Below are 20,857 nucleotides of genomic sequence, written 5' to 3'. Positions count from 1 at the left end.
ACGTGGAGGTCGTGAGGCTGCGTAAGGGGTGAAAAGGACGGCGCCATTGATCTCTGACGATACATGAGGTGGGGAGGGGGCCTCGTTGAAGCCAGTTAGAGCAGTGTGATGGAACAGTCGTCGTCACCAATCTCCATTTAGAGATTTGGCTAGTGGTGTCGTTAAACTGTAAGTGGCCTTTAAGGGTTTAAAAAAAACTTTTAAAACGGGTCATCATTGGTGAAATGGCTTCGTCTTGTGAGGTTGGAAAGAAATCCTCCATTCACTTTGGCGTGAGAGCATGAATTGTTGTCAGTCTCCTTGTGCCTGCGATTGGCTGACCACCAATTCATGGTGTCCGCTGCCTTGTGCTTGTATTTAGCTGGAATAGGCTCTAGCACCCCCCGCACCTCTTGTGAGGAGAAGTGGTTCAGAAAATGAGTAATACAATCCCTAAATAAGACAAACACCAGATAGCTGGTTGTACAACTTTTATTGGCTAGCCAGTACAGTATTTCACATTGGTGAAAGTCATTCTGCCCGTTTTGCATCTACAAAAAGCTACTTTAGTTGAGTCCAGTTTCCTGGAATCTTCTCGGCTTGTTTTCAATCACAGTTGAACATAAACACAGTCAACCTCCTTCATTAAAACGTGGAATCATGTATGAGTAACATTCTGATAATAGTCCCCTTATTAAACAAACAAAAATCACAGTAAATATCTTAGAATTACAGCACATAAACCCTGAACATTTTCGAGTGACCCTGTGTCACCAAAGCCACCATCTTGCAACAATCAATAGGAGTGCTACAATATTCTCTTCATTTAAGACTTCTTTTACATCACAGCTCTTTGGATTCCATCATATTTTGTTTTCAAGTAGGAAACATCTGCGAAGCTAAATGCATGCGGCTGACGCGTTATAACATTTGACATAAATTGCATAAAGTCCAATCTAGAGCTAAAAAGGCAGTTGACGTCTAACCATTTGACAGTAATCCAACATCGTGTCATTTATGACTGACTAACCAAGAAAGGTAGGTTTAAAGCAGCAATATTTTACAATACAATATCACGTAAGAGCACAGCAAGTGAACACAACAAAGTTAAGAGGCTGCAACTTCACATGAAATTGTTTCAATGGATAATGAGTAGAATCCGGACACAGTCTAAAAATGTTACTTTTCTTCAAATAAATGAAGGATTTGCTTTAACTCCTTCAAGGACTGCTAAAACAACATAAACGAAAATTTGGCATTTTACGAAATATTTCTCGAGATTAATTAGCCCCATGGCAACCAAAACATTTTTTATTAAACGCAACATTTTTTTCCTGAAGTGTTCCAGTGCAATAATGAGAACAAGAAAAGCTTTTTTGTTGGTACTTCACATCTGTATGTAACACAAAAATAAATAATTGAATGTAACTTATGCACAATATCTTCAAAAACCACCACACTCGTTCAATTAACAATGTAGTAAACCCCCAAAAGTAAGGCCGTCAAAAAGAAAACATCCGTTAACAAGCAGATGAATAAATGCGAGAAATGAGCGCGTACACTGCGCGGATGGGCCGCTCTCGTCTCTATTTGGGAGCCAGCGGGTTATCGGGAGTTGTTGGAGAAGTCACTTCTTTATAGAAGTTTTCAATATGCTCTCTGTACATTTTGGAAACAGTGGGCCGCTTCAGCTTCATGGTGGGTCCTGTCCAAAAAAAGAGCCAAAGTGTCACTAATGGTAGTTGTGACTTTTCAATCAATTCAGGAAGGCTTAAAGCTTGCTAGAGCTGTAGTTATTGTTTATTTTAGTCATCCATTAATCGAGTAATCAGATAACAGACATTTAAAGTGTTGCAAAATAATTTTTGAAGATGTAAACACAGGCTACACCCTAGACCGGTCGCCAGTCAGCCGAAGGGGAACACAGAGCGAGCGACGGATGACCATTCGCACAATCATACTGTCACCTGCGGGAATCGAGCCCACGCCTGCCAGGACTGAAATCAAGCGAGTGAACCACTGCACCACCAGGCGGCCATTTAAATAAACCTCCTCTGTCTTCACTAAATGCGATCTTATTGGTGTGGTTACACAGGACATTTTGTGGTTTTGTTAAATTGACAGTAAACAGAAACAGAAGCAAAACATCACTAATTGGAAATGAAACACAACACAAAACAGTTGGCGTGCAAATGTCTAATTAATAATTTTAAAAGAACCAATTGGCCTGTCAAAAGTCCGCTTGCTTAAATGCTATGCCAAGTTTTTATTTTATTTTAACAAATTGATCGAAAACATTTCTAAATATACTACCTTTAAACTAAATTACGCGGGCATAAACAAAGTAATTCATTAAATTGTTAGTTTAAACAAAAGGGAGTAGCTGGATTGTTATTAGACACGTTACATCGTGTTCAATGTTACCACCAGAGGGCAGTGTATCCTCCCAAGTTTAAAAAAGCTAAGTACAACACTTTGAAAACAAACCCCAACTCTAAATTTGTTGTCACCAAATAACTCGATTTAATGAATTCATAATTGTAGTTGCACAACTTACCCAGCTCACCCCCGGCGATGGAAAAGTCCTTCTCAAGAATGTACCACTTCTGGATGCGCTGAGCGTTGGAGGTGGCTTTCTCGTTGATGCGGTTGATGCCGTCCTGGATGGCCGCGTTGACGGCCCGGTCGCGGCCACTCGCCAGCTCCGAGACGCGGGTGGCCTTGCTGCCCATTTTTTTGCACAGCTCCAAGGCCTCCGGAGCGAGTTCGTCCAGCGGGGCACCGTCGGCGTCCACCTGGCACTGGAGGGTAAATCAAAGGTTGCAGGGGGTCACTTATTTCAATTATTAGATGGCTGTGGTTTATTTTGAATCAAAACTGCTGTACGATATGAAATAACATCTCACCATATATGCCATTTTATATCACGATAGCGATATGCCACCATACAATAAAAAAAACAATTATGACACCCCATCAAATGTTTATCTTAGATTGACATTAATGTAATCTGTCACAATGAAACATCTAAGTAGTTCTACAACATAAAACTCCAATGTAAACAGAATCCTTAGAAAAATATTGAAAGTATATATTTTTATAATCCTTATGAATACTTATTCATATTTTTGAATGAATAGATACAATTATACATTTACAAAGTGTTAATAAAAACAACATTGATCAAATTTAAATGAATAAAAACAAATACGGTCTGGTTATATTTCCTCCAATCAGTAAAAAAAAAGTTATGGTAAATAGAAAAAAATTATGGTATTCAACTCTTGCCTGCCATTGATAATGAGGGGTGTCCAATTTCAAAGTGGGACTGACTGAGAATGCTTACCGGATTTTGCTTTTAATCTGTGCTTTGTTCACTTTAAATAGTCAGTTCTATGATTGTCCTAAAAGGCGCTTTGAAATAAAATGTATTATTATGAAGTCCTAGTGCCATTGACGAGATGTCAATACTCGCAAAAGGACTTTAATCTTTAATTCTGCGCCAGTTAATTATACATCATCGGTGATACGATGTTGGAGTCGCATGCTGTCAAAGCAAGAAGTATGGGGTCAAATAATGTTGGCGTTAGCCACGAGATGGCAGTACGACCTGCCAATTGGTAATCCCAATCCATCCTATTCATATGCTTTTGTTGTCATGGCAGACACAGGCTTCATTTTGGTTCTGTTACGTGGACAAAACCGTTTCAGACCTATTCATTAATCTAGCTTCATCTTCTCGGAACACGGGTTAAAATTAACTAGGGAGTTCCGCAGTAGAAAACAGGATTTGACAGGTGGCATTTACCATAATTACGACAAAACATGGAGGTAGGTGTCTAGAAATGAGCTGGCTGCTATATTTAGAGATCACTGTCACTTGTGACAGGGGCGGTCATGAATTTTTCATCCTTTCCTAAACGCTATAATTAAAATATGATACAATTGTGCGTTTTGTCAAACCTTAATGGTGAGTAGCATGGACAGAAACTTCTTCTTGTCGCCTATCACCATGGCGTTGCTGATGATAGGCAGGGCTTCCTTGACCGCGTCCTCAATGGGCACGGGAGGGATGTTCTCTCCGCCTGCTGTGATGATTAACTCTGAAACAACAAAAGGAGTTGACGCCCCTTTCTTGGCTTTCACAGCAGGTTTCTCATTTTCCAAGCACCTTTAATCCGCCCTGTGATGAAAAGGAATCCTTTGCCGTCACGTTTGCCGAGGTCACCGGAATGTAGCCAGCCGTCGGAATCCAGTGATTCCTCGGTCTTGTCGGCCATGTTGAGGTAGCCCATGAAGACGTGGCGACCCCAGAAGCAAATTTCACCGTTGCCGTCCTTGTCCGGATTGTGCAGCTTGGTCTTGCAACCTGGGAGCTCCTTGCCGCAGCTGTAAGAAAAGAAATAAAACAAAGAAAGAAATTGGGAGTTGCTTATTAAAACTCATTGGCTATCACTCACAGCCATGGACATTCCAATATTTTTCTGACTAGAAGGGGAGAATGAACCAACATTCAATCACCCCTATTGTTAAGCTGACTAGCGCCATTTCACTGCAGTCTTTCAGGTTTAATGGCATGTCCAAACCGGTCCTCAATGGGTGCAGGTTTTCATTCCAAGTAGAGGATACATTTCCACCAATCTGATGTCTTAAGAGTTTAATAATTTTTCAGGAAAAAAACGTATTGGTTGAACTGCCTGTCCTTGATCAGTTGAAACAAAATCTTTGTAGATTAGAATGGATACACCTGGTCGATGGCTGCTAATGAAATAGTACTATGAAAAAAAATTGTGTATATTACTCTTTTTAGTCATTTGAATTCTTTTTTTAATATTGCAATAATTGATCAATTTAAGAATAACGTTAAATATAATAATTCCTAATACTACATTTTTTTATTCTATTATTAGCAAAAATGCATGCTCCATAAGGTTTTAACCTTTTGCGCACCAGTTTTAAATAAGAAAAAACGAAACATTAAATGTAACATTTTCAAATAGCTCAGGGGTGGGCAAACTATTCCACAAAGGGCCGCAGTGGGTGCGGGTTTTCATTTCAACCCATTGAGAGGGCACCTTTTCACCAATCCGGTGTCCTACAAGTGCAATCAGTGGATTGCAGTCAGGTGCTTCTTTTTTTCTGCAGGAATATCATTGGTTAAACTGTCTGTGCTATATCGGATGGAACAAAAACCTGCACCCACACCGGCCCCTCGAGGCCCGGTTTGCCCATGCCTGAAATAGCTGCAACTTAAAAAAAAAACGTCTAGACAAAAAAAACATGGTAAATGAGAAAACTTAACATTGTCACTCAAAGTGATATTTTCTGTCTCACTGGATGACTGATCATCATCAGGGGTGAAGATTCCTCTTCAGATTTAGAGTCAGCCACTACTTGACAAAGTACTTTGACAGCGGTAAAAAAAATTCTCTTGGCAACTTATCTTGGTAGAATTCGCTCTGTTGCTCTCTCTCCTCTCACACTCCTACTCCTCGACCAGTGAAGGTTTTAAACGGTATAAACGACAAAACAGAATGAAACCGCGACCACAAATCATGCTCAGGTTTAAGTGACAGATGTCTGCCATTTTTGTAGAAACGACATGACGCACCATATTAGCAACTGTCTTTTTATAGTCAGCAATCTTGCTGGTTGCAATTGTGCGACATTGGCCCTTAAAGAAATAAGTGTCCACTTTTGAATAGCTGTCCACTGTAATGATTGCTGTCATTTTTGAAAGGGTAATGTTAGTTACCTGGTGATCCTAAAGGCATTGGGAAGAGAGATGGTGTGAGGCCCAGTGCTCTCACTCATGCCGTACAGCTCGTACAGCGGAATGTCCAAGCTGAGGAAGAACTCCAGCGTGTCCCGGGTAATGGGGGCGGCACCTGTATAGCACCTGTGGCATCGGTCCAGCCCCAAAGCTTTGCGCACCTTCTTGAACACCAGCTTTTTTGCTAGTTGGTAGCTCAACGGTGTGTGGTCCGCTGTTCCGTTTCTGGGAAGAAGAAAAAAACACCAATCGTCACAAAGTCGCTCTCGCAATGGATTGTAAAATATCCAAAATGAGATATGTCTGTTGATTACGTACTGGTTCATCTTGCTCAGATTGGTGTGCAGACCCACGTCTTTAGCCCAGGCGGCAACTTTACGGCGGACAGCGGACGACTTGGCTCCGGTGGATTTCATTTTCTCCTGCATCTTCTCCCACACACGTGGCACCCCCATGAAGGCAGTGGGTCGCACTTCCTTCAGGGTGTTCACCAGAGAGCCCTGAGAATAATCCAAGAACAATAAAAACAATGTTTAACTTTGCCAGTCGATATATCTGACCTATTTAATTGAATAACTAACTAATTAACTATTGTTTTGCTTGTTTCTATCGTAATACCGTGATATTGCACAGTACTAAGAAGACATTTTTGTTCCAACAGTGTATGAATTACATCTCTTACAAAGAACTGTTTTTCTAAACAGCAATACCTTGACATACGAGTGCCCCAACATACGAGGAATTTGAGATTTGAAGTAAAATTCCGAGCAAATATTTGCTTTGAGATACAAGACAAATTTTGAGATACGAGCATACGAGACAGCCAGGTGGCTGAGACGCGAAAGGCTGCTTATGATTTCAGCGCACTGTCTTTCTCGCCGCATCTCCCTCGTGCAAAGATATCTACGATCACTGGGCGGAGCGTTGCATTTTTTTCCGTGTTTTTGCGTTAGTCAGTGCAGAATTAAGGGAAAAACAATGGGTCCAAAGCAAGCCGGTGCAACGAAGGGTAGTGCGAAGAAAAGGCGTATGATGACAATCGATATTAAGAACGAAATAATCTAAAAACATGATTAGTGTATGCGTAACTGAGCTGGCTCGCCATTACGTATGGAGAAGAGCAGGAAGTTCGCCTCGAAAGCCGCAGTGGAATACATGAACCTCTTTGCCTTGGTTATTGCACAAGGTTTAAATTTAGTGTAACGCAAGATTAAACTTTTTTAAGTGTGTGGAGGAATCTAAGTTCATTTAATTTAAATTTAAAGGCTATGTTATGTTACGAGCGCATCCGTCAAGTCTCTCTCTCTTCTAGACCATATGCGATTTGCTACTTCCACAGTGCACAATAATTGACACAACACTATTTGAGTGACATGACGGCTAGCATCCACGTGTAAACAGAACTCACCTTCAGCGCGTCCGGGTCGGCAAAGTGCGTGACCCCGCCCACCCTCATGGTGAGCCAGATATCCACCATCTGGGCAGCGATGTGGCTGAGGGGAAGGTAGCTGACCACCACCTCCTGGGACTCGGTGGCGTCCGTCAGGCGCACGTGACGGCTTGTCGAGAGCGCCGTCCAGGTCAGCTGAGGGCGACGGAGTCAAGAGTTGAGATTAAAACCCAAAAAACGAAATTGGCGATGCCGCATCAAAAATTTCACTTAGTTTTTTCGCCGGGCCGCCCTATTGTTATTATTTCATTATTATTATGTATTCAATTCACACAATTGCATTGAGACTGCAATATTGCATTAATACATGCACGGTTTATCAGTTTTAAACTTGTTTGCATTATCAGTAAAAAACAAACAAAAATTAGCTACAAGCAAAAAGAAATTTCTGAAAGGGAGTCTTATATAAGAGAAAAATTGAAATTTAGAAAAATTTAAAAATAAAGATACGTTTTGGATTCTGCAGCCGGCAGACCAAACAACAAAAATTGTTCCCGAGTGCAATTACAGACGATAAGAAACATGAAAGTCAGGCTATTACACTTGTATACCACCTTTTACACCCACACACACAAAAAAAATCAGTTTTCCAAAATATATTTTATATACTAGTGGTATGACTTACATTGTCATGACTCAGCATGACTCCTTTGGGTTGGCCCGTGGTACCTGAGGTGTAGATGAGGGTGCAGCACTGATTCGGCTTCTGACTGCTGATGATTTCGTCAAGGGGGGCGTCAGGTTCGTTGCGTCCCAGATTCATAAATTCAGCCCACTGCGAGGATGCACAAATGCTTAACCTGCTGCTTCTATCAACAATAATTACCATTCATCGTTGTTGACTTACAGTGTACAGATTTGGTTTCTTCTCTTTCAGCGTGCCCTTGTACTGGACAATGGCTTTTAAGTGCGGTAGACTTTCTTGAACCTGCAAGATCTTCTGAAGCTGCTTATGATTCTCCACCACAATGACATTGGCCTGGCAGTTATTTGCCACATATTGGCAGGCTTCAGGGGAATTGGTCGTGTAGATGCCCACGGCGAAGCCACTGCAACGGAAAAGGAAGGTATGATCGTGATCATGTGTAAAACAGCAAGAGGGCAAGAAAAACAGTGTCCAGGGGGACCTTTGCTCTAAATCACGTGTCAAAGTGGCGGCCCGGGGGCCAAATCTGGCCCGCCGCATCATTTTGTATGGCCCGGGAAAGTAAATCATGAGTGCCGACTTTCTGTTTTAGGATCAAATTAAAATGAAGAGTATCGATGTATATTAAATTTCCTGATTTTTCCCCTTTTAAATCAATAATTGTATTTTTTTAATCATTTTTTGTGTTTTTAGTTCAAAAATCATTTTGTAAAATCTAAAAAATATATATAAAAAGCTAAAATAAACATTGTATTAGATCTATAAAAAACTGAATATTCAGGGCTTTTAATCCAGTTTTTTTAATCCATTTATAAAAAGTCTATCTAAGTTTATCTAAAATGGTCCGGCCCACATGAAATCGAGTTGACGTTAAAGCGGCCCGCGAACCAACCCGAGTCTGACACCCCTGCTCTAAATGGTCCACAGGTGTGGATGCTTGATAAACTACCCCACAATATGAGGCGACCAGTCAAGTGCTTGGACCAATTTGCTACAGCCAACAGTGTCAACTTCTGAATAACCCTTTTCATTAGCTCACTTATTACATAGCTGGCCTCTATTATCACTTAATCTTTTTTCAGCTGCAGGGTTTTGTTTTTTTGATGACCAAATGGAATAACTCATGTTTCACCACATAATACTGGAAGCAATCGGAAGAATTTGGGGGGAAAAAAATTATTTTGTTCTGCTTCAATGTTTAATGTGCTTTGCCCCATGCAACCATTGCAGCTCTTTATTAGCCGTCTTAAAACAAAGATGCCTACTGATCCAAGTTAAGATCAAGTGAAGACAGATATTTATCGGTGAGGTGACAAACCTCTCTTCAGCAAGTTTTAAGAAGTGATTATCTTAGAAAGAAATATATATAACTCACCCGGCCAAAATGGCTCCAACGTCAGCGATGAACCATTCCACAGAGTTGAAACCCAGGATCCCGACGCCATGGTAACGCTCCAATCCAAGCTGCAAAGACAAAAAAGATATATACAGTATAGGGTGGCCCGGGGTGTTAGTGGTTAGTGCCCTGGCCTCACAGTTCTGGGGTCGAGGGTTTAATCCCAGGTCAGTCCTCACTAAGTGGACTTTTCATGTTCTCCCTGTGTTTGTGTGCTGTATGCTGCTTCTTAACAATCTGACAATTAGTGATCGACCGTTAATTGATATATAGGGGTAGAATAGATCATTTTGACTTTGTCATTTCTTTAGTATATCTATAAAAATATAGTTGTGTGATTCAATTAAGCTCTATGAAGTTCAGGGTTTGCATTTTTTACACCATTTTTTTACACTTTTACTGCAAATGCATATCTGTTCCAAATATCGGTTATTGGCCTCCTCTTAATACTAATAATCTGTATCGGTACTGAAAAACCCATATCGGTCGATCACTATTTATACGTTTCAAATGCATCACAGGCAACAGAGGCCTCAGAGTACCAAAAATCTGTGATCTTAGTCTATTGAACGAATTCATTACTGTTGGTGCATTCAATGGATGAACATCATACCTGTCAACCTCTGCCGATAACTGCCCTTATAAATGATTATGATTCCCCTTACAAACCCCCCCAAAAACTTACAAACACCGTACGACTCGTACGGTGTTTGTAAGTTTTTTTTGGGGTTTGTAAGGGGAATCATAATCATTTATAAGGGCAGTTATCGGCAGAGGTTGACAGGTATGGAACATATAAGAAGAAATGTGTAGTGAGTAGAGGGAACGTATACACATATGGATCACGCAGACCAAACCAATGATCATATACACAATTACACAAATCATTGACCTTAGTGTGTATACGCCATGTATTTGGATATCACGTAGAATATTGCTGAAGGCTGTGAATGCATATTTTAGACAGACATGCTGCGGACACGAATTCTCATGACAAGGTATCAAAATAAGTCAATCGTTGAATAAATCCATGGCATACGTCATTCTGCTGTACTACTATGAATAATACGATGACACGAGATGACACTACAATTGGCTTTTGAGTAAAAAGAAGATGCAAAAGGATATCATTGGTTGCTTAGGACAAACAGAGCTTTATATTACAATGAGTTCAAGTGTGAAACCTGACCCAAAGAAATCCAGTCATCCTCATGTCATGATTTCAGCACACATTGTGCATTATTGAAATGTTTCAGTGAACACACTTATGTGACGCTGTGTCTAGCATTTATTGTGAAGTAAGGCTTCCACATTGTGTGGGTTGTGGTTCAGTCAGACTTCTTCATGCCATTTTGCCGTAGTTCAAGCTTGCTAGCACATGACTTTAAGACACCGCCTGTATAAGCAAGACTGAATAGTTTTGCGGTGTGTATGAAACTAATGTTCAGAAATGTCAAACACCATCCAGTAAAGGATTATTTACCAATAGCTAGAAGCGATTCGAAGAATTTGCACAGTATGGCCACAAAACCCCAACATTCCAAGGCCTGAAACCTACCAGTTAAACTGGAAAACCTCACCGACAAGCAGTTTTTGTTCAGACACATATAAAGAAGCTTTTTTTACCACCAAGCTCAATGACAAAGCAATATCTTGAATCATTCACCTTGAGGAAGCTCTTAGCTGCTGTGCGACAGGTCTCATAGTATTGCTTGTAGTTCAAGCTCTTCTTCTGCTCGCCTTCTTTCCACTGGAGAGCAGTAAATTGGCCAAAATGCTTCACAGTTGATTGGAACAGCTGATTGACCGTCAAAGGTTTGACAGATCCCAGGCCAGAGTCTTCCATGCGGAGCTTCACTTCACCATCGCCCTGACTCGTCCAGAGGCTGGACTGTGATAGTGTTGCTGGTGGCACTGACAGGGAGTCTGGGCGGGGGGTATTTACTAGAAGGCATGGAGACACATGGGGGTCATTCAAGAATTAGAGGAGGCCCTTTAAATTTCAAATAATCCAAAAACAGTTTCTGATTGAACTACCTGCCTGAAAGGATATATATATAATTAATTTACAAAAAAAATAATACCTAAAGGTAAACAAAATTAAAATAGCTTTCTTGCATAAATACACTGCTGCGCTTTACGAATTGTAATGTATTTTTTTTAATTTTTTTTAAATGTGTCTTGCTTGCAGACTTGATTTACAATAGACACCAAAAGTTTGTTTACCTCTAATAAAGTAAAAAAAGTTTGATCAAAAAATAAATTCTTTATAAAACTGAATGACAAACCAATTCTGAACATATACACATATGGATCACGCACACTAAACCAATGAACCAATGCAAAAAACCTTTATTTTTGGCCTAAAATAGCGGCTCATCATTTAAATGAGGAAGTGAGAACTGACATGTTAATTTTTAACCGTGCGACCCTCAACATACAACTAAAAATATATTGTGTTTTCCTTCTTTCTAACGTCACACTTGCAATTAAAAATACATGCAACAAAGATCTTTCATAACCATTTTTCCCCTCTGTACAAAACCAGGAAACGGTGTAAAACGGATGATAGGGAACAGGAAGCAGATATTACTTCCTCAGGAAGGGATATCAATTGCCTGCTGAATTCACCCATGTTGCTCCAACATGAAGCTACAATAAACCAAGTTTTATGTCAAAAGGCCCCTGTGATCATCAACCATCCAGGCCAAATTATGCAAACATTCAAATGGTGGGGGAAAGCAAATGTAAACATTGCTCTTATCAGCAATGTGTTTGTTCTGGGTCACCTGTTTGTGTGTTCATGGTGTGTTCATTGGAGACCTCCAGGTTGCTAGTGACTGCGTTGGGGGCAGCAGTTTCTTCTTCCCTTTCCACAGTGATCTCTTCCTCAGACGACTCACTGAGGTAATGGAACAGGAAAAACACGTTAGCAAACAGAAGGGTGATGTCCCAAGCTGAATTGTCACCCACGTTCCACAGAAATTCTGTGGATTTTTGGAGTCCATTAAAGCACTAGAATCTTAATTTACTGTCAATTGGCTATAATATATTTTCCAGGCCTACTCTTTAAACAGCTGTTATTTCCCCTTTTGCTGTTCACTACAATATTAACCTATTATCCCTGTTTAATCATTTAGGAAATCTGTCTTCAAAGGTTTTAACTCCACAGACATAAAAAACAATTCATTTTTTGGTTAATTTATTGTTTGTTTTGGGTATCAACGCTAATTTCAATTCAATTCTTTCATTCATTCAACCAGTTGCAGGGCACAAGGAGACAGACACCATTCACGCTAACACTCATACCTAGAGGCAATTTAGAGTGTTCAAATAGCCTACCCTGCATGTTTTTGTCATGTGGGAGGAAACCGGATAACCCGAGGAAAACCCATGCAAGCCCAGGGAGAACATCCAAACTCCACGCAGTCAATATCCACCTCGGATCAAACCCTTGACCCCAGAACCGTATGGCCGACTCTCTAACCCGCGACTCTTTCAATCTTTTAATAATACTACAAACTCAAAAAGATCAAATCCTTAAACAATTAACACCTTACAATTGCATTTGAGAAAAAAAAACATTCTTGAACTGTTGTGACTTTTGCTCACGAAGGTTGTTCAAAGTACAGTGGTACCTCGTCATACGACCGTTCGTCATACGGAATGCTCGTCTTACGGGGGAAATTTCGATCGAATAATTCGCCCGTGATGCGGTCAAAGTTTCGTCATGCGACCAAGCCAGGTTGCCATGGCATTTTTTTTGGCATATCTTTCGTGTATAACAATATTTACGAGCACCGGATGAGCTATTCAGACCAGGAAACGCACAACGCGCATGCGCGGTGAAAAGAGGGCTTTCTGGGTAATGAAGTATACTCGTGCTCGCAAAAGTATCCCCGGCAGCAACTCTATCATAGGCGCCGTTCGATGGGACGCGAACACAGATGCTACAAGCTAAAAGGAGCCGCTAGCCAGCGCCCCTGTAGCTCCCATGAGAAATCCGACTCGGATCGCTGCCGCCTGTGCGACGAGGAAACAGAGTCGTCTGAACACTTATGGCTCCGCTGTCCGGACTTAATGACCGAACGCTACCATCGCGGCTTGGGCAACTCCCTGGATGAACTTATCCGTGTTCCAGTGGCAGCCCTAGCGCTGCTGAGGGTAATCCTCAGGCGCCTGAGGTGAAAAAGAAGAAGAAGAAGAAGAAGAAGATGAGCAGCGGGGCGATCGCTGATAAGACTGCTTGCTGCTCGTTGGCAAGTGGTCGTGCGTTCTCCGATTGTGAGGACATTTGTGTGCATCATTTTCGGAATATTTTGAAGGGAATAGTACGACAGCAAACAGCCCATCGATAGCGAACGTGAGGGTGGAGTGTTTGTTCTGTTTACGAGTGCGTTGTGTGGAGGGAAAAAAAAACGAAGCCCCTCTCCCCTCGGCGAAATCCGGCCAATTTTAGTTAGATTAAACACTTTATTTCTATTAAACCACTCGTTATTTATTACTTTGTCAATATATGGCGAATTATAAGAAATAAAACATTTTTTTTCAATCCAATATCCTGTTTCTGGTGTTTTTTTCAGAGAGTTGGAACGAATTAAATTGTTTCCCTTTCATTTCAATGGGAAACTTTACCTCGAGTTACGAGTAACTTGTCATACGAGCTCAGTCCCGGAACGGATTAAGCTCGTATCTCGAGGTACCACTGTAATGAAATTAACCACAGACATTCTAGTGATAGCCAGAGGATCAAAGTTGTAGTCCATTAAATTGAATAGACTGTTTTTAACCATATAATTAACATCACTGCAATTGAGGTTTGTATGTTTTCAAATAATAACGATGGCTATAAAATCTGTAGATTACAGTGCCGCATACCTTAAAAGAACCATATAAATGAATGACATTCATTTTCAAATGACTGTGGCAAAAATAGTCAGTACTAAAAAAACATTCAAACGAGAGTGAGCCTGAAGTGCTCAACTTCTATCGTGTTTTGTGTTTACATACTTGGTCATATCCGAAGCTGGATCGTAGGACGCTGAATTGCTGCCCGCACCACAGACCGACTCGGTGAAAGCATCAGAATGAGGCTGCTGAAGAACACCAGCTTCCGACATGGCGTTAGACTCACACACGGTCACTGCATGGAGAAGAGGAAGTAATTAATATTTCACATGGTCACCAACATCAAAACAAGTCCATCCTATACTGGCTTAGTAAATTGCAAATCACTATCCGATAACATCCCTTCAGTAACCCAGCTAGGGCTTGACATCTTGTCTGATAAGAGTTACTCAATTCTACTGGGTTATTTTCAGGATGAGGTGGCTGTAACACAGACCAAGAACAATTTAAAACATGGTGATGAAACCTTGCTCCCCTACTCTAATTGCAGGGCATGTGACTATAATACACACAAGACTCACAACAGGGGGACTTCAGAACCTGACCTGGTCCTTTTCAGGTCGAGGTTATTGTGACACCCCTGCCATAGTTGTAAGTGTCAAAGCTTACATGATAATCCATTGATTTCAGAGGGTCGCAGTGGGTAAAACACCTGTGTGTTATGCAAATATTGTTCAGAATCTGTGTTGTGATCTTTCTGCATGGAGTCAATGAAATGAATAGTTGAAAGCATATTTTTTCTTTATTACAAAGTCAACTTTTTGATCAAACCGGAACATTCTAGATTCAAAGGGGACTTTTTTTTTACATCCCTTTGACAATCAAAACTACTTAAAAACCCCTTTTCTGTTCTTCTTCTGTTCTGTTAACAGTCCAGTGAGTGAAAACATACACCAGTAGCCTTTTCAGCTTTTTGTGACCTGTTGCCTAGTTTGTGTATGGCCTGTCAGGACAGCTGGGTTAACGGGACTGGAGATGGGTCAGAGAGCAAAGGCTAAATATTTTTCCATTTCCCCAAAATAGCATCACTTTGCACTTCTGCATTGTCTTGTGACAGACAAGAAGGCAACTTGCTGACTTTGATCATACTTACTCCTAGTACCCGACTGGACTTTATATATTTCAAATCACATGCAAAGTACATGTAAAATGTGTCTATGTTTTTGCAATGTGGGTTTGGAGTGATGTTGTCCCAATCCAATAGTCAGTATCAGTATTGCCACCCGACATAGGTTTTTTTCCAAGTAACGCGCAAGATTGTACCCGATCCAGTAGTCGAGTGTTTTCAGTAGCATGGTGCTGTTCGGCTTCTCTAAATCAAACTGGCTGAGTGGGACTACTTCTCTTTGGAAATGAATCATAGAATATCGCATAATATTCGTAAACAGAGCATTTCCTAAAGAGGTACGCTCAATTCAATAGGTAAAATATGTTTTGAAATTTTGCCCGTTACATTATGTTTTGTATTACATCGAACTGGTCTTGGCGAAACACCTTGATAAAGATCCATATCTGGACATCCCTAGTTTGAGGTTGAATATTGTTTACTTTTATTTAACATGGCTTTGACATGACCCTCAGCTTGATTAATATTTTTCACGTGAAATATCAATGTGTCGTGTATATTAATTTCTGTCGGTAAAAATCATGTATTTTTTTACAGCGGACCCAATTTACACACCATTACTATTTCCTCAAATGTCGAAAGAAAACAGACCACTCATCTGTATTTTTCTGATTTTACACAATTCCTCTGCATGAATGAACAAGCAGATGAATTCCCAAAGTGACGATGACAAGATGTAGAATGTTTGACCGATTTCAAGCAATCAACAATGGATTGCAAAAGTAGGGCAGTTATGCTTAGTCAGAGTTGTTCTTTACCAGTAACAGTTAGAGTTGCCATAATGAATACTACTGGAATCTTCTCAATCTTTTTATCACAACGACTCAAGCTGTTTCCACAAAATTAACAATGAATGGCATTACTATAAAGTTAATTTGGGTTATCGAATATTCAGGACTAGCTCTTCGAGAGATCTCTCCTTGTCACAGTTTGGCTGTCTTTGATACTACACCCTTTAACAGCTGTTCATTCTTGGGAAAAAAAATCCAGAGCAGCAGTTTATAACTGGACAGGATTCTCTGGAAATTCACTTGTGTATGACCACACTAGTGCAGTTTGTAGAAATGCCAAGTATTCCAAAATGTTATGCATCCATTGATGACCATGAGAGCCAATGGGGACTTTAAACGCATCACCTCTTGTGGGAGAAATTTAAACGAGTGCCTGGTGGGTTACACCCTTGCTGCACCAGACACAAGCTTCTCCACGTGTCATTTGCAGAGCGATCACCCAAACTACGTCATTTCAAAATAGACCATTTAAAAAGAAATATCCTGCACCAAAAGCTGCACCCATTCTCATCAGGCAAATGCAACAGAAAAAAAAGAAATCAATAAAAAAAAAAAACAATCCTTTAAAATGAAAATGAAGGGAATGTATAAAAAAAAATAGGGAAAAAAATCCTTATTAAAAAAAACATTAAAAAGCCTTGCAAGATGCTATTTTTGCCGCTGACAAGCAAATATAGACAAGAAATTTTAATTCAATAACACAGAAAAATGTATTAAATTACTCACATTGCATCTTTGGATAAGGATTCTTAGCCCGGTTGAGATTTAAGTGTGCAAGCTCCTCCGACTATTTGGTTTACAAGTAAAATGTCAATCTACTAGTGTTTCTATCTACACCTACAAGGCGGGTAGACGATCATTCATTTTCAAACAGCAGCCCCCTTGGTTGGTCCCTCCCCGAGAAAAACCCCACCCTGGAGAGTCCGTGCCTCCTTCTACACACTCACACACCTCCCCTGTCCTAAAGCTATGTGATAGGATGAAAATGCTCACGCCACAAGACTCATCTTCCATATAAGGCCATGCAAGCCATGTGAATCAGATGGAGGGGGGAAGTTGTAGCTCAGGGTCTATGTCGCCCCACCCCACACACACACTCTCTCTCTTTCTCTGAATGATACTACAACAAAACCAACCCATCCCCCTGCAGATATTCCCGTACGCACATGTGCACAGAGTCAAACAACAGACTACAACTGTGCTGGTTTAAGGTTACTGAAGGTTAAATTATTTTAGACTAGAATGGAGCTTTCACGTCCTGTACCTAAATAACTAACACTGATTTTAATGTCTTCATAATTGGATTGGATAACTTTATTCATCCCGCATTCGGGAAATTTCATTGTGACAGTAGCAGAGGGTGATTGGACAGAACAACAAAGCAAAAGCACAAAGTACAAAGCAAATCAAAGTAAATGGGATCATTAAGAATCACACATTAATCCATATTTCATCTTCCATTAAATCAATATGCTAGTTTTAAATTAAGGAGGTATTGTGCTCCTCAGGTATTTATGTTGTATCCATTTTTATTTATATTTATGCATTGCTCATTAACAAAAAGTGTGCAGGTAAAATGAGTATTTTCTCGCAAAAGAAGAATTGAAAAATATCATCAATTCATCTTTCTGACGTTGAAGATATTTCGTGTTACATTATATGAGAGACAAAACTCTTTGCCAACAAGATTTAAAAAAAAAAAGGATAACAGATAGTCAGGTTTTTTTTTTATCTGGTTAGTTGTTGAAAGACAATATTCAGTTTTAATTCATGTGATGCATCTGCTGTTCTGAGAAACATGTAATAAAGGCAGGTCACAGTGTTGTTCATAAGTTCAATGGAAACAGCTTTTGGCTGAATACCTGGTTAATTGTGTGAACAAACAGGTTGTTGAACAAAAACCGTGCATTGACTTCCTAATGTTGCGTTCATGAGCATATATAAGTCATGTTTCATAAGCATTTTTTAGGATTGAATACAAATGAGAAAGCCAGACTGGGCATCAGCTACTTTATATTTCTGGTTCACTTCTGTTCTCCAAGTCTAGTAATCAAGAATCTCATGATGAGGAGTCAGAACATTAACACACTGTTTAAGCTTATCATCATCATAGCAACATGCACATGAAATTGTCAGCTTCAGTCTGGTTAATTGTGTACTTGCAGGTCTTAAGGAGTACTTGGTACTTGAGCAAACACTACAGCTTGGACAGGGCGACAGCAGGAAGAGAGCGGGACACAATGACACGTATACTAAAAGCCTCTGCCTGGTTTGGAATGCACAAGTGATTGATTTTCATGAAGTGGCAGGCAAATGGCAAAATTCAAACAAAGTACTATTGCCATTCATCAGAAGAATTTAAAAAAATCATGCAATCCTCTTTTCATAATAAAACAACCATGACATTCTCTGCATCAAATGACTGCTCATCAAATCTTTTTATAGCTAGATAAGTCATAGCCCATTGCTTTGAGAGAAGCCACGTTGCCAACACACCACAGCATCACCTGATTGTCGGATTGAGTCCACGCCTGCGCACACGCTCAGTTGCGGTTGGCTATACTCGCTGCTGACGTATGACTCGCTGAGGTTACTTTCAGTCATTGACATGCTTTCTCACTCACCAGATGCTCCACTGGGGCTGGTTGGTTTCTATGTACACTGACAGGCTGATATTATCATAGCTGTCAAACTCAGCCAATTGCTCCCCTTATTAATGATTGCAATTCCCTGTATTAAGCGATAATAAACCATACAAATACATCGCGGCACATATTTCCTCACATAGGGTGCACTTTAAAGTCTATAATTTTCATCATTGCCATCAGCCTTTTGTATGCACTAAATTCACTAAATTCAAGATTCTGTAGATGTCGCTGTATGACGCTGACAGCTTGACTCTCTGGTCTAGTCGGAAATATTATCACATTAGTATACATATTTGAAGAGTGTTGCTTTAGCGTTGAATGATTTTATTTATGAGTCAAGCATGGCTGTATTAAACATTGCTGTATTAGACATTGCATATTAGTGTATTGTAAAATCTCCCCTCATCTCATCTCCTTTCTGAACTGCTTTATCCTCACCAGGGTCGCGGGGGTTGGTGGCGCCTACCCCACCTGACTTCGGGCCAGTGGTGGGGGACAATAATTTGAATTGGTGGCCAGCCAATCGCAGGGCATTCACGCTCACACTCATAGCTAGGGGCAATTTAGAGTGTCCAGCCATCCTACCATGCATGTCTTTGGAATGTGGGAGGAAACCTGAGTACCCAGAGAAAACCCACGCAGGCCCGGGGAGAACATGCAAACTCCACACAGGTTGACCGACCTGGATTGGAACCCAGATCCCCCACTGTGAGGCCGACACGCTAACCTACAGCCGCCAGGCCGCCCACATATTGTAAAATAAACTACAAATTTGAAAAATGCTTGAATACCTAATCATTTTCAAAGGTGAATACAATATGCAGCATTGTTTTACATTTCAGCAAGAAACAATCGATGGGTATCATTTGCTTTTGCGGATCATACAAAATGTTGTGGTGGCACAGATCTCGAGGTCCGGTCTTATATTTGATTCTGTGCTCATAGCAGTAACATTTTATCAGCATATATTTGCTTTTCTGTTTTATTAAAAGTAAAAATTTAAATCAAGACTTACCGCCTCGTATTCCTTTCAAGTTTCTGTAGTGGAAGGAACAAATGTGTTCTGTTGTTTTTTTTTTTTTTTTAAACAGTTGATCATTACGTTTCATAAAGATCTTTGACGAGCTTTAAAGAGGTGAAACGCCCATTTTCCGACATGATGGCCAAAAATGCCCAATTAAAAGTTTTCCATCAAGGTTGTTTAATTTGGCCAAATTACAATTATACTCAGACACTATCTACTGTGTTTCAACGGTTAGTTGGTTTTGATATTGTAATAGTTTTTAATTTTTTGCATCGGTTTACTTACGCTGTCTCAAAGCGTTCTACATGTAAAAAGCATGCACGGAATTAAAAAAAAAAAAAATACATATAGACGCATGTCCTCGTTGCAAATATTCAAAGAAGGTAGTTTACCTTAAAGTTTTCAAAGCCACAGCTCGTAAGCTTTCGTGTTGTCAAGTTTGTATTTTCTGATGAACTGACGAATACGATTGCATTGTTCATCGAATATAAACAAAAGCGTACCTTTCATCTTGAATGACGACAAAATAAAGCGCCTTGAACTTTCGCGTTTAACATATTCTTTGATATATGGGTTCAAAAATTCACTTTCATCCTTTGACATTTTGAAAGGAAAAAGACAGCGAGAATGGCTTTATGCATAAACAAACTCGTGGAATTAAATGGCATTGAAAATAGGCTAAATTGTAATTTACCTAAGAATATTCTAATTGGGGTAAGTAGGTGCTGCCAAAATTATATTTACCAAAATATTTTAGACCACAGATGAAGCAAAGTCGGTTGAAGCCATTTAAATACTGTCTAACGACGACAACAACAAAAATATTTCTGTCATCAAAATATGTATGAGATATTTTAGTGCCATGCTTTTTTTTTCTCGCATGGAGTGGAATATTCTTAATCTCAACTCAAGGATTTGTGTTATTTTGTTCTATGCCAGGAACGGTTTTGATTCTAGTTATTATGTTTCTGTCTTTTTCCCTTTTTATTTTCATTTATTTAGTTTATGGAGTCATCTTTTGCGGATTTAAATAAAATAAGCCAAAAAGTATGACTGTGCCAAATAACTGGATGGCTGCTGCCACCGTGCGTAAAAAATTGAAGGTGCAGAAAAATC

At 40.0% G+C, this 20,857-nt stretch overlaps 1 protein-coding gene across 3 annotated transcripts; it reads right to left on the bottom strand.

Moving 5' to 3' along the window:
* Positions 1-453: 453 nt before the first annotated feature.
* acsbg2 (acyl-CoA synthetase bubblegum family member 2) lies at positions 454-20,291 on the bottom strand. Of its 3 annotated transcripts, XM_077606822.1 has the most exons (15): positions 20,134-20,270; positions 19,733-19,755; positions 14,255-14,387; positions 12,034-12,146; positions 10,911-11,188; positions 9,224-9,312; positions 8,050-8,251; positions 7,828-7,977; positions 7,161-7,337; positions 6,071-6,252; positions 5,735-5,977; positions 4,151-4,368; positions 3,943-4,082; positions 2,537-2,780; positions 454-1,684 (listed from the first exon to the last, which is right to left on the bottom strand). In XM_077606822.1, exons 3-15 carry the CDS (start codon positions 14,362-14,364, stop codon positions 1,566-1,568), a joined length of 2,265 nt encoding a protein of 754 aa, XP_077462948.1. In that variant the 5' UTR covers positions 14,365-14,387; positions 19,733-19,755; positions 20,134-20,270; the 3' UTR covers positions 454-1,565. The 3 variants fall into 3 exon arrangements, with proteins under 3 accessions (XP_077462948.1, XP_077462947.1, XP_077462946.1); XM_077606821.1 differs by lacking the exon at positions 19,733-19,755 and having other exon boundaries at positions 20,134-20,291; XM_077606820.1 differs by lacking the exons at positions 19,733-19,755; positions 20,134-20,270 and adding an exon at positions 16,796-16,956.
* Between the last annotated feature and the right edge of the window lie 566 nt (positions 20,292-20,857).

Source organism: Stigmatopora argus, chromosome 8 (genome assembly GCF_051989625.1).
Source record: "Stigmatopora argus isolate UIUO_Sarg chromosome 8, RoL_Sarg_1.0, whole genome shotgun sequence".
Taxonomy (NCBI): domain Eukaryota; kingdom Metazoa; phylum Chordata; class Actinopteri; order Syngnathiformes; family Syngnathidae; genus Stigmatopora; species Stigmatopora argus.
Note: the sequence above shows the minus strand (reverse complement) of the source record. Positions and strands in the feature narration are given on the sequence as shown.

What these genes read in the sequence shown, in the direction of transcription:
- acsbg2 (XM_077606820.1), bottom strand. An exon ending in CCAGCTTCGGATATGACCAA is followed by an intron (nt 12,147 to 14,254) that starts GTATGTAAACAC and finishes CCATTACCTCAG; the next exon opens with TGAGTCGTCTGAGGAAGAGA. An exon ending in AATGCCTTTAGGATCACCAG is followed by an intron (nt 4,369 to 5,734) that starts GTAACTAACATT and finishes CTTTTCTTACAG; the next exon opens with CTGCGGCAAGGAGCTCCCAG.